The sequence below is a fragment of the Stenella coeruleoalba genome (assembly GCF_951394435.1).
Source record: "Stenella coeruleoalba genome assembly, chromosome: 3".
Taxonomy (NCBI): domain Eukaryota; kingdom Metazoa; phylum Chordata; class Mammalia; order Artiodactyla; family Delphinidae; genus Stenella; species Stenella coeruleoalba.
This window is the reverse complement of record NC_137148.1, coordinates 168,584,562-168,596,965: the sequence shown is the minus strand read 5'-3', so window position 1 is coordinate 168,596,965 and position 12,404 is coordinate 168,584,562. Positions and strand designations below refer to the sequence as shown.

The 12,404-nt window shown below is 45.6% G+C and overlaps 1 protein-coding gene across 5 annotated transcripts in view; it reads left to right on the top strand.

Annotated features, from left to right (window-relative positions):
- ARHGEF18 (Rho/Rac guanine nucleotide exchange factor 18) overlaps positions 1-12,404 on the top strand; it is a gene marked incomplete at its 5' end in the record, with an annotated part of 94,703 nt that overhangs the window by 56,517 nt on the left and 25,782 nt on the right. For 4 of the 5 annotated variants that reach the window (XM_079917097.1, XM_079917095.1, XM_079917094.1 and 1 more), the window contains one exon: positions 11,800-11,938. In XM_079917097.1, coding sequence (XP_079773223.1) covers positions 11,800-11,938 — 139 coding nt within the window. Of the gene's footprint in view, positions 1-11,558; positions 11,939-12,404 lie in introns of those variants that run through there. The other variant, XM_079917098.1, reaches the window with a different exon arrangement.

Sequence of the window (12,404 nt, the reverse complement as noted above, 5' to 3'; positions counted from 1 at the left end):
ATGGCTCACGGGCCCAGCCGCTCCGCAGCATGTGGGATCTTCCCGGACCGGGGCACAAACCCGTGTCCCCTGCATCAGCAGGCGGACTCTCAACCACTGCGCCACCAGGGAAACCCTTCTTTTTATATTCTTTTCCATTATGGTTTATTAGGGTATTGAATATAGTTCCCTGTGCTGCACAGTAGGACCTTGTTGTTTATCCATCCTGTATATACTAGTTTGCATCTGCTAATCCCAAACTCCCAATCCATCCCTCCCCCACCCCCACCCCCCAGTCTGTTCTCTATGTCTGTGAGTCTGTTTTTGTTTCGTAGATATGTTCATTTGTGTCGTATTTTAGATTCCACCTGTAAGTGATATCATATGGTATTTGTCTTTCTCTGTCTGACTTACTTCGCTTAGTATGATAATCTCTAGGTCCATCCATGTTGCTGCAAATGGCATTATGTCATTCTTTTTTTATGGCTGAGTAATATTCTATTGTGTATATGTACCACATCTTCTTTATCCATTCCTCTGTCAATGGACATACTGGTTGCTTCCATGTCTTGGCTATTGTGAACAGTGCTGCTACGAACATTGGGGTGCATGTATCTTTTTGAATTATAGTTTTGTCTGGGTTCATTTTCCAAATTTTTAAGACCCCCCCTTCCCCCTTTAATCTCAGATATCAGGTCTTTGAAATAAACCCCTCTTTTCTTCTTCTTCTCAAAAGTAAACTCTTAACACAAAACCAAACAAAGGAGGAATTATCTATAATCACAATAGGCAGGCATCTACTCATTATAAAACAGTACTGCATTTTGGTACCAACATATTCATTGATGTCATTGGAGAAAAGGAAAATGCCATTCAGCTGATGAACCTCCAGGTTATCTGCCAACCAACCCATTTCAGAGAGAGGAAGCTCCTTGGCCATTCATTTTTGTTATTGTTTGTTTCTGTTTTAATTTTAAGGTACATATGCTTCCTAAGTTGCAGGCCCCGTTCAGTAACGTAACATTCACAAATGTCAGGTGTACCCAGCGAAATGTCATTTCAGACCTGAGCTTTCCAAAAATCTTTTACTCAGATTAATTTTCAGCAAGATACACACGCATAAAAGATCACGCAGTTCCCTTTTCTCTAGACACAGGCAGACAGTGAGTTGGGCACAGTTTCTTAGCTAAGCAGACAAGGTACAGTTGCACCCCCCCCCATATCCACAGGTTCCACATCCTTGATTCAGCCAACCAAGGATCAGAAATACTCCAGAAACTTCCAGAAAGCAAAACTTGAATTTGCTGCGCTCACAGCCAACTATTTACCTAGCATTTACATTGTATTAGGTGTGATAAGTAACCTTGAGATGATTTAAAGTATACCTGAGGGTGTGCATAGGCTCTATGCAGATTCAGCTGACCCCTGAACAGTGCGGGGGTGGGGAGGGGGTAGGGGCGCTGACCCTCTGTGCAGTCGAAAATCTGAGTATAACTTTATAGTTGGCCCTTTATATCTGTGGCTCCACATCCTCAGATTCAGCCAACCACGGATTGTGTAGAACTATAGCGCATATTTAGTGGGGGAAAAAATCCGCTATAAGTGGCCCTGCACAGTTCAAACCCGTGTTGTTCAAGGGTCAGCTGTATTGATACTTTGCCATTTCATGTGAGGGACTTGAGCATCCTGGGATTTGGGGTTTTGGCATCCTTAGAGGCCCTGGAACCAATCCCCTCCGGATACCGAGGGCTGACTGTATTTAGCATTCATGCTAACAACAAAGTAAATTTTTCTTTTTTTTTAAATTTTTTTTTTTTTAAATTTATTTTTGGCTGCGTTGGGTCTTCGTTGCTGCATGCGGGCTTTCTCTAGTTGCGGCGAGCAGGGGCTACTCTTCGTTGCAGGGCACAGGCTTCTCATTATGGTGGCTTCTCGTTGCGGTGCACAGGCTCTAGGTGTGCGGACTTCAGTAGTTGTGGCACGTGGGCGCAATAGTTGTGGCTCGCGGGCTCAGTAGTTGTGGCTCGCGGGCTCTAGAGCACAGGCTCAGTAGTTATGGTGCACGGGCTTAGTTGCTGCACGGCATGTGGGAACTTCCCAGACCAGGACTTGAATCCATGTCCCCTGCATTGGCAGGCAGATTCTTAACCACTGCGCCACCAGGGAAGTCCCCAAAGTGAATTTTTTCTATGCCTTGCGGTGATGTTGGGGATTTACTCAATAAGGGCAGATTCTCCCATGAGGTCAGGGACAGGCAGGGATGGCTGGCCTAGGGCCATCTGGCAGCTCTCTCAGCCAGGTATAATTTCTTACCATCCACACCTTTGTGCATTTCTCTTTTACGTGGTGGCCCCCGGCAGAGGCTTCTGCATGAAGTCCCCAGGTTTCCAGCCAGGACAAAGTCTTGCGTTTGGCCACTCTTAGTGGAGCAGCCCCACATCCTGTTGGGTGGCTCTTTTTTTGGCCATACTGCAAAGCTTGTGGGATCTTAGTTCCCCAACCAGGCATCAAACCCATGCCCCCTGCGGTGGAAGCACTGAGTCCTCACCGCTGGATCACCAGGGAAGTCCCTCTCATTACTTTTTATACTCTCACAGTCTCTTCTCCCAAATTATGGTGACTCGCCATGAGGTCCTCGGGCATGTCTCGTTTTCATTGTAACCCTCTCTGAATGTCTCCAAGCCTGCTTTCTTATAAAGCACTATTCCCAGACCCTCCTCCTTGACCATCAGAACTGCTCTCTGAGGTCTCAGTTGAGTGTCCATCACCTTCTGCAGGAATTCTTCTTAAGAGGCTGTGCCCTTTGGCCTTCCCTCTAAGAGATGAAGGGAGGGAAGAAAGAGGAAGTCTGCTTGTTCTTTCTGCTGAGGTGTCCAGTGAGTGATAAGAGAAGCTCTGGAATTAAATGAGTTCGCAGGAAACACGGCTTTATTCACTGTGTTCTGGTCTGAATTGTGTTCCCCCAAATTCCCATGTTGCATCCCTAACCCCCCAGTGTGATGGTAATAGGAGATGGGGCCTTTGCAAGGTGATTGGAGTAGATGAGGTCATGAGGGTGGGACCCCCATGATGGGATTAGTGCCCTTATAAGAAAAAACCCTAGATAGCTTGTTCACACTCTCTCTATCATGTAAGGACCCAGCAAGAAGGTGGCCATCTGAAGCCAGGGAGCAAGCCCTCAGCAAAGGCCGAATCTACTGGCACCTTAGTCTTGGACTTCCCAGCCTCCAGGACTGTAAGACATAAATTTCTATTGTTTAAGCCACCCAATCTGTTATTTTATTATGGCAGCCGGAGCTGTTTACGACTTTGGGCATGAGTGTTCTTTCTTTTTTTTTGTTGGTGGTGATGCTTTTGTTTGTTTCACACTTTTTCTTTTGAAATCATTACAAATTCACAGGAAATTGCAAAGGTGGTACAGAGAGGTCACGTGTACCCCTCATGCAGTTTCCCCCACTGGTCACTTCTTTGTAACTACAATATAATAGGATGTCAAAACGAGGAAATTGTCATCTGGACAATATGTGAGTCTGGTCCAATGCCATTTTATTACATGTGTAGATTCCCACAGCCGCCACTTCCCTCAAGATCCAGGACTGTTCCGTCACCACAGATTGCCCTTGAACTTCTGCATTATATTCTCACCCACTCTTCATGCGCCCGCCTCCCCCTCCACTGATAACTCCAGCAACCACAAATCTTTTCTCTATCTCTATAATTTTGTCATTTCAAGAATGCTACATAGGGAATTCCCTGGTGGTCCAGTGGTTAGGACTCCGCACTTCCCTTGCTGGGGGCCTGGATTTGATCCCTGGTCTGGGAACTAAGATCCCGCAAGCCACTCGGTGCAGCCAAAAAAAAAAAAAGAATGTTACATAAATGGAATCATATGGTGACCTTTTGAGATTGTCTTTTATCTCAGTATAACGCCCATGAGATCTACCCAGGTTGCTGTGTGTTATCAACAGTTCCTTTTCCTTGCCAAGGAGTATTCCGTGGCATGGGTGGACCGCAGTTTGTCTGACCATTTACTCAGTGAAGGACATCTGTGTTGTTTCCTGTTTTGGCCTCAAAGCAGCTGCGAACAGTCATGTAAAGGTTTTTGTCTGGACCTGAGTTTTGCATTTCTCTGAGATAAATACACAAGAATGCAGTTGTTTAGTTTTCTTTACAAACCACCCAACTGTTTTCCAGAGCGGCTGCACCCTTTTACATTCCCACCAGCAATGTATGAGTGATCCAGTTTCTCCACATCCTCACCAGCATTTAGCATCATCACCGTTTTTTATTTTAGCCATTCTGGTAGTGACGGCTCACGGTGGTTTTGCATTTCTCTGATGGCTAAATGATGTTGAACATCATTTCACATGCTTTTTTACCGTATGTATATCTTATTCGGTGAAATGTAGTCTTCATCTCTTATGCTCATTTTCTGAATGGGTTATTTGTATTTTTACTGTTGGATTTTGAGAGCACGTCATACATTCTAAATGCTAGTCTCTCGTCAGATAGGCAGTTTGCAAAATATTTCCTCCCACTCTGTAGCCTATCTTTTCATCCTTTTAACAGATCTTCCACAAGCAAATGTTTTTCATTATGACGAAGTCAATTTAAAGATATATTTTTCTTTTGTGGATCAGGCTTCTGGTGTCATAGCAAAGAACTCTTTCACCCATCCAAGCCCCAGTTCCTGAAGATTTTCTCCTATGTTAGCTCTGAAAAGTCTTATAGTTCTACATTTTCTGTTTAAATCTGTGGTCCATTTTGAATTCTTGTTTGTGAAAAGCATGAAGTTTAGGTTGAGGTTCATTTTTATGCCCACGGACATGGCCATTAGTTCTTTCTGCGTTAACTTCCGGAATTATCCATAGAATAATACGAACTATTTTGTAGAATAGTGATTTGCAAGCATATCGCTTGATGGTATAACCCACATGTCCTGCATGATATTTACGCCAAAAATATATATTTGCTACCATATTATCCTTTTGCTATACATGAGGGATTTTTCAACACAGATCTCTAGATCACTCATTATTAAACATTAATTCTCAACGTATAAATCTTCATTCCAGAAGCAATTAACTGTGGGTGGTAGCAGTACAGGTTATTTCTACTTTTATACTGTTTTGTGATTTTTAAGTCTTCTGCACCCACAGTCAGGAAGATCCCACAATTCTTTTTTAAGTGGTGTTTGCTGGGTTTGACGTAATTTGGGAGTGGGTGGGGGGCTTGTGTATTTTTTTTAATTTCAGGTTCACGAAGAGTATTCTTTCTGGCTCACACTTCTAAGCCCCAATATGCCTTTTTTTTTTTCTTTTTTTCTTTTTTTTTTTTCTCTCTCTTTGTCCTCTGAGGCATGGGGTTAAGGTTTGGGGTTTGGGGGTTTTTTTTTCCCCCTCCTGTATTTTTCTTTTTTTTCTTTTTTATGCTGTCTTGCTTTTGTAACATCCAACTGAAGCAGGGCAGAGAAATCAATGAGTTGTCTTGGCATTGATTTAGTCTATTCCCAGGTGGCTGCCAAGCTGGGAACTGTGAACTGAAAACTTCATTTGGTATCAGATTTTCTTAATTGTCTCTCGAACACTCGCCCGCAGCCCGTGCTTGCTAGAACTCTCCAGAGACAGGTGGCACTCGCAGCCTGAGAGAAAAGTCTTCGAAGACACAAAGAATGGGGGCAGGGAGGGGGGCCTAGGACCTCACCAAATATGAGAAAAGGGGCAGCTGTTTCGAAGCCAAGCCTTTGAAACTGCCGGGCGGCTGGTGGTTTTTTCGTTTGTTTTTTTGTTTTTAATATTTATTTATTTACTTGTTTATTCTGGCTGCTCCGGGTCTTAGTTGCGGCATGCGGACTTCTTAGTTGTGGCATGCGGGATCTTTAGTTGCGGCACGCAGGATCTAGTTCCCCAACCAGGGATAGAACCCAGGCTGCCTGCATTGGGAGCACTGGACCGCCAGGGAAGTCCCCTGCGTGGCCTTTTGCAGAAAACCGCAGGGACCTCTGTGCCCAGGCCCAGCTGCCCCCCAAAGATGTTTCCAGTTACTTTCCCATCGAGCAGCAGGAGGAATCTGCCATTTAGAATATAGAATTCTTTTTTTTAAAATTGAAGTACAGTTGATTGACAGTGTTGTGTTAGTCTCAGGTGTACAGCAAAGTGACTCAGTTATACGTATATATAGCTATATGTTCTTTTTCAGATTTTTTTTCCATTACTGGTTATTATAAGATATTGAGTATAGTTCCCTGTGCTATACAGTAGGTCCTTGTTGGTTAGAATATAAAATTCTTGCTTGGAAGTTGGTGTTTCTAGAAGCCAGTATGCTTCTAGATTATAAAGGACAGTTTAAGCCCAATTAAGATGGTCACTTGATACGTCATAATGAGTTTCCTTGAAAAATGACTTTCAACAGGTTCTTAACTATCAAGTCTTGTTCATGGACTTCCCTCGTGGGTCCTTACGTTCCCCCAAGGGCTGATGGGGTTGTGCTTGTGTATCAGAGGATTTATAGACTGCAGGTCACTCGGGAGCCTAAGTACGCTAGAAATTAGCCCCTATTAACCTGAACTTTGTGGCGTGGGGTCTGTTGTCCAAGTAAAATCCCAAAGTGGGATCATCGTAGCTGTCACACCAGCTTAGTCATCTGATTTGCTCACAGAGACCACTCTTCAAGAAACCGAGGCAAAACAGGTTTAAAAAAAAAAAATTCATGAGAACATGCTGCTGTCTGTTTGTGGCTGAGAACGGGTGTGTTTTTTCCTCTGGGCCAAGAACTTTTTCCATTTTCACCGTTCACTTCTCATTGTCATTCCTGGCTCTCCTCTGGGTCCCCTCTGTGGTGGACCGGTTGCCGCAGCGGGCCAGGAGCATGCCGATCGATGGTACCTCTCAGCGGTGGGCAGGCGGTGCTAATTAAGCTCTGAATCGGGTTCGATGGCTGTGCACACAGCACAGCCCAGATCCCAGCGACCCACCACCCACTGTCTGCCCCACCATGGCTGTCTGGTTTAGGAAAACACGAGGGCAGGATAAATACAGATTCCTGTCTGTCTCAGAGCCAGGGGCAGCATGACTAAGTCATACTGGGTGTGAAACCTACAAATCACTGGGCTTGTTCTCCTGCAGAAAGGTAGCCCTTCTTCACAGGAGTTTATCCGCTGAACAGCTTTCACTGAGATGTAATTCACATATCATACAGTGCACCCATTTCAGTGTCCAGTGCAGTGGCTTTTAGTGTATTCAGAGTCACTGCAATCAATTTATTTTATTTTGTTTTATTTTATTTTATTTATTTTTGGCCATGCTGCACAGCTTGGGGGATCTTAGTTCCCCAACCAGGAGTCGCACCCAGGCCCTCAGCAGTGAGAGCACCGAATTCTAACCACTGGACTGCCAGGGAATTCCCCCTTTTTTTTTTTCTGCAATCAATCTTAGAATCCCCAAGAGACGCCCCATACCCATTAGCTGTCACCCTCCAATGTCCCCAAGTCCTAGGCACCTACCTATTGATCTACTTTCCGTCATTGTGGATTTCCCTATTCTGCATGTTTCCTATAGATGGACTCCTACACTGCATGGGCTTGTGTGCCTGACCACTTTCACTCAGCAGGCTATTTCCCGGGTCCATCCACGTGGGAGCATGTTTCAGCATCTCATTTCTTCTTTAGATGAGCACTATTCCATTGTATGGATGCAGGATTCTGTCTCTGCAAATTCACCTACTGGCTAAAATGTATTTGTAACCCTCCAATCAGTACTTGTGGGGTGTTTTCACAGTCACGTGCAGACACTTGCGGTGAAAAATGTGAATCACTAAGGCGCACGTTCCCAGCTGAGGTTGAACAGGCCGTGCCCAGCATTCTTGCTTCAGTTCATACTGCAAACACGTGTCCTTTTTGCAGTGTATTTGGTGCCACATGTTTTGCCCTTTTTTTTGGTGGGGGGGGAGCTTTTTGTTGGTGATTTGGCAAAGGGGCCCCCAAGCATAGCGCTGAAGTGCTGTCTAGTGGTCTTAAGCACAAGAAGGCTACAGTGGGCCTTACAGAGAAAATCTGTGTTAGACCAGCTTCGTTCAGACACACGTTCAATGTCAATGAATCAACAGTGTATGTTAAGTAACGCGCTTTTCAATAGAAACACACATAAAACAAGGTTACAGGATGAATGGTTGGCAAAAGTGCAGCCAGAAGCTCCCATAGGAGCCGTGGTTCCGTATTAGCTAATTCAGTCTCTACCACGAATAACAAGAATTGACTGTAACTTTTTATTCCGGAGTAGTTCAAGACTTACAAGAAGTTGTAAAAATAGACTTCCTGTGTACCCTCCACCAGGCATCCCCCACTCCTGACATCTCACGTAACCATAGTCCAGTGGCAAAACCAAGACCTTGATACAATGTTATCAGCTCAGGGACAGACCCTATTCGGGTTTTGCTCGTTGTTACCTGCACTCTTGTGAGGGAAAGGGGAGTGTATATATCTATGAAATGTTTTCCAGGTGTACGTGTGAGGAACCAGTACCACAGTCAAGAGGCAGGACTATTCCATCACCCTAAATAAACAATGATTTCTTTTTTAAAAAACGGTGGTAGGGCTTCCCTGGTGGTGCAGTGGTTGAGAATCTGCCTGCTAATGCAGGGGACACGGGTTCGAGCCCTGGTCTGGGAAGATCCCACATGCCGCGGAGCAACTAGGCCCATGAGCCACAACTACTGAGCCTGCGCGTCTGGAGCCTGTGCTCCGCAACAAGAGAGGCCGTGATAGTGAGAGGCCCGCGCACCACAATGAAGAGCGGCCCCCGCTTGCCACAACTAGAGAAAGCCCTCGCACAGAAACGAAGACCCAACACAGCCAAAAATAAATAACTAAACAAATGTGGGGTTTTGATTCAGAAAAAAAAAAAAAAGGGTAAAATATACATAAACATAAAACTGACCAGTTTAACCAGAGTACAATCCAGTGGCATTAAGTACATTCACAGTGTTGGGCAACCACTACCGTCATCCAGCTTCAAAACTCTTCATTTTCCCCAATTGATACTCTGTCCATGTTAAGCAAAACTCCCCATTCCCCTTCCTCAGCCCCTGGGAACCCCCCATTCTAATTTTTCTCTCTATGAACCTGACTCCTTTTGGGACCTCCTAGAAGTGGAATCCGAGGGTATTTGTCGTTTCTGTGTCTGACTTATTTCACTGAGCACCATGTCCTCACGTTTCGTCCATGTTGTAGCAAGTGTCAGAATTTCGTTCCTTTTTATGGCTAAATAAAATCCCGTGAAACAGTGATTTGTTGGCACCTGTTTCGTGGGAGGCACTGTCCTCCATTCCACTGGGGAGGCAGACAGTGATCAGAATAAGTAAATTATATCATACGTTTAGTTCATCATTCTTTTAGCTGGAATTCTACCCCTTGTACCCTTTTGAGTCCAGTTGTACCTGGGGCCCCTAATCATGGCCCCCAAGACATGAAAACCTCAAAGTGTCTTAATCATCCAAGGAAGATCTAATTCCATTTATCGTAGATTCAGCATTACCGATCATTTTCTAAAAAGTCTCTGGAACCAGTGGTTCTGAGAGGGTGTTTAGGGTGACTTTTCCTCCCGTGGGCTGTTGGATTAAAGCAGAATCCATCCGACTTCAGGCAGGACCTCGGATCACAGGAACAATCTCTCAGCCGCACCAGGATGCCGGGCAAAGTCTTCATTTTAGCATTTGTCCCATATTTGTACATCCAGATCATAATTGCCTGGGTGGAGTCCACTGGGCGTAGAAATGCCAGGAAGTGCCTGCCCTGGACCGTGGAGGCCTCGATTTATGATTTTCACCATTGCAAACACGTGTTGGTATGTGAACGAACAGCCTCGTCACCTTTGTCTACTATGATAATAGCCGTTGTTAGCTGTTTATGATCATGACGTCAGGATGTTTGAGGTCACTGACCAAATGGCATCACGTAGTCTCCGTGCTGCTCAGAACCAGAGTCCCAACTACTTTCCTTGTGTGACATAGAGAAACTGGTGGGTGGGTGCATTGGGGACCCAGGAGCCGGGTCAGGAAGGCCACTGGACAGATTCTTCTTTTTTTTTTTTTTTGGCCATGCTGCTCAGCATGCGGGATCTTAGTTCCCTGACCAGGGATGGAACCCATGTCCTCTACATTGGGAGCGCGGACCACCAGGGAAGTCCCCAGATTTCTTTTCAAGGCTGCTGTTTGTCTTAGAGCAAAGCTTTCAAATGTGGCTTTCACCCTGAGAATAAATAGATTAGCCAAGCGGCCCGTCACAACTAGGCTTGACTTAAATGGTCGACTTGTCAAATAGGAGGAGGAAAAAAAAAAACAGCTTCATTAATGACAGCCTGGCTTTCAAAGAGCTGCATCTTTCCATCGATGGGGAAGGATCAGTGGGTACAATACATCTGAACATTCCAACTCTTTTTTTTTCTTTTCAATACATATTTTTTAATTAAAAAAGGTAAAAATTACATTCACATTCTTTAAACACTTATTCTAATATCACACTATTTTTTAAAATAATTTGACTCTTTGTCTCTTACTTGTGTTCAACATCCTTTCTATTCAATATCCAGTCTGATGCTAGATTTCTGTTTTTGTTGTTGTTTGTTTTTGTTTTTGTTATGTGTGTGTCTGTATGTGTTTGGTTGTATGTATCCAAAATCCAGTACAGTCATGTACTTCAGGTATAATTGTAATAGATCGATACTTGTCTGTAGATTATGACCTTAACAGAACGTACGAATTCTTGCTAGTACCGAGTATGAAAAAAATTGCAGATTTGAATCAGGTAGTCCTGTGAGTGATGTCATGGGCTTTCATTTATCAAATATAAGTGGCACTGGACATTGTACATATCTTCTTAATTCTCACTGTCCTTATTCATCAAGGTGAAGATAAGATTGCATACCTTGATATTTATTGAGAGGATCGAATGAATTAACATATAACATATGGGAAGAACATATTCAAGTATATGATCTACTGGAGGTAGTTGGCATCAACAGTAATATCCCAACTCTTAACTAGCAGATGAGGGCAGACAACCCTTCGGGGCTCCTGTCGCGTGTTAGGTTGGTTTACGATCACCTTATAATATAGGATCAGGGCCTCTCATCAACCTTGGGAGTCAAATTCTATCAGAGCAATTAGGAACAGTGGCGCGTGCGGCCGAACACCAGCGACCCCATGGTCTCTGCATCTCAGCATCATCCTGACAGCCGGTCTCAGATTAATTACAATCTGAGATCTGTGTGATGTCGGCACCAGCTCCCAATCCGTGATCTTAAGACTCTTGGCGGTGGATGTAAACCGCCCTTTGCTTTTTACCCCCTACCAAGACGGAGGGGTACGGGGTGGAGGAGTTGTCGTGTTGTTCCTTTTTTACCTGAGGAGAAAATACTGTGCGATTTCCACACTAAACGGTCACAGCGGGGACCAACTTCCTGCCGTCCATACCCGAGGCTTCAGCCAATACAATACGAGAAGCAGCTTTCCATTTCTAGAAGGATCACCCCCGGGGCTATAAAAACGGCAAAGCCCGGCCAGGTCTCGGCGCCCCCAGCGTGACCATGGGGAACGCACACTCCAAGAGCAGCGACGGGGCCAGCTCGCTCCACAGCCGCCCCGAGCTCTCGTTCTACAGCTCTTTTCCCAGGAAATGGAGCGAGAACGTCTTTCTGGATAACGAGCTGCTGACCTCCAAGATTCTGTCCGTGCTGCGGCCCCAGTCAGAGAGGGGCCTCCGGACGGGCCACCTCCGCTACCCTGCCCACTTCCTCAGCACCAACTCTGTCTTTGCCTCCGTCGCAGCATCCCTGAAGGAGCACCCGAGGGCCACCCTCCTGTCCGATGGCAGCCCGGGCCTGGCCAGGAATGTCGGCATGACGGTCTCGCAGAAGGGGGGTCCACAGCCAGCACCCAGCCCGGCGGGAACGGGGACGAGACTTGGGTGAGTCGGGTAGCCCCTCTGCCAGGGGCTGGCGAAGGGAGGGAGCAGGGGTGGCGTTCCTCAGGGACCCCAAGGGTAGCCTCTCCGGAAGGAGACCCTGGGGGGGCGGTTAGGGAGAGCCCCACCAAGCGGTGAGATTGCTGTTAACACCTGCTTTGGAGAGTCACTCCTTTTCCTTTATCAAAAATGATGTGTTCTGGGGGTCCTCGGCCATTTGGAGCCAGTTTGCTTCCTGCTCTTGAAGGACCCTTGGACAGGGCTCCTCTGTGTCCTCCAGACGAGGCTGGAAGTCCACTGAGGTTGCCGCAAAGTCTGTGTCCTGTTATTCATGCTTTAATCTGGTTTTCCTAGGACTTTGAGGTGGTTCTTGTAATATTGCATTCAGCAGCGTTCAGGTAGAAAACCTCATGTAAAAAAGGAAAAAAAATGTCACTGCAGTGATCCTTGGATGAGTCGGTGGGGAGAG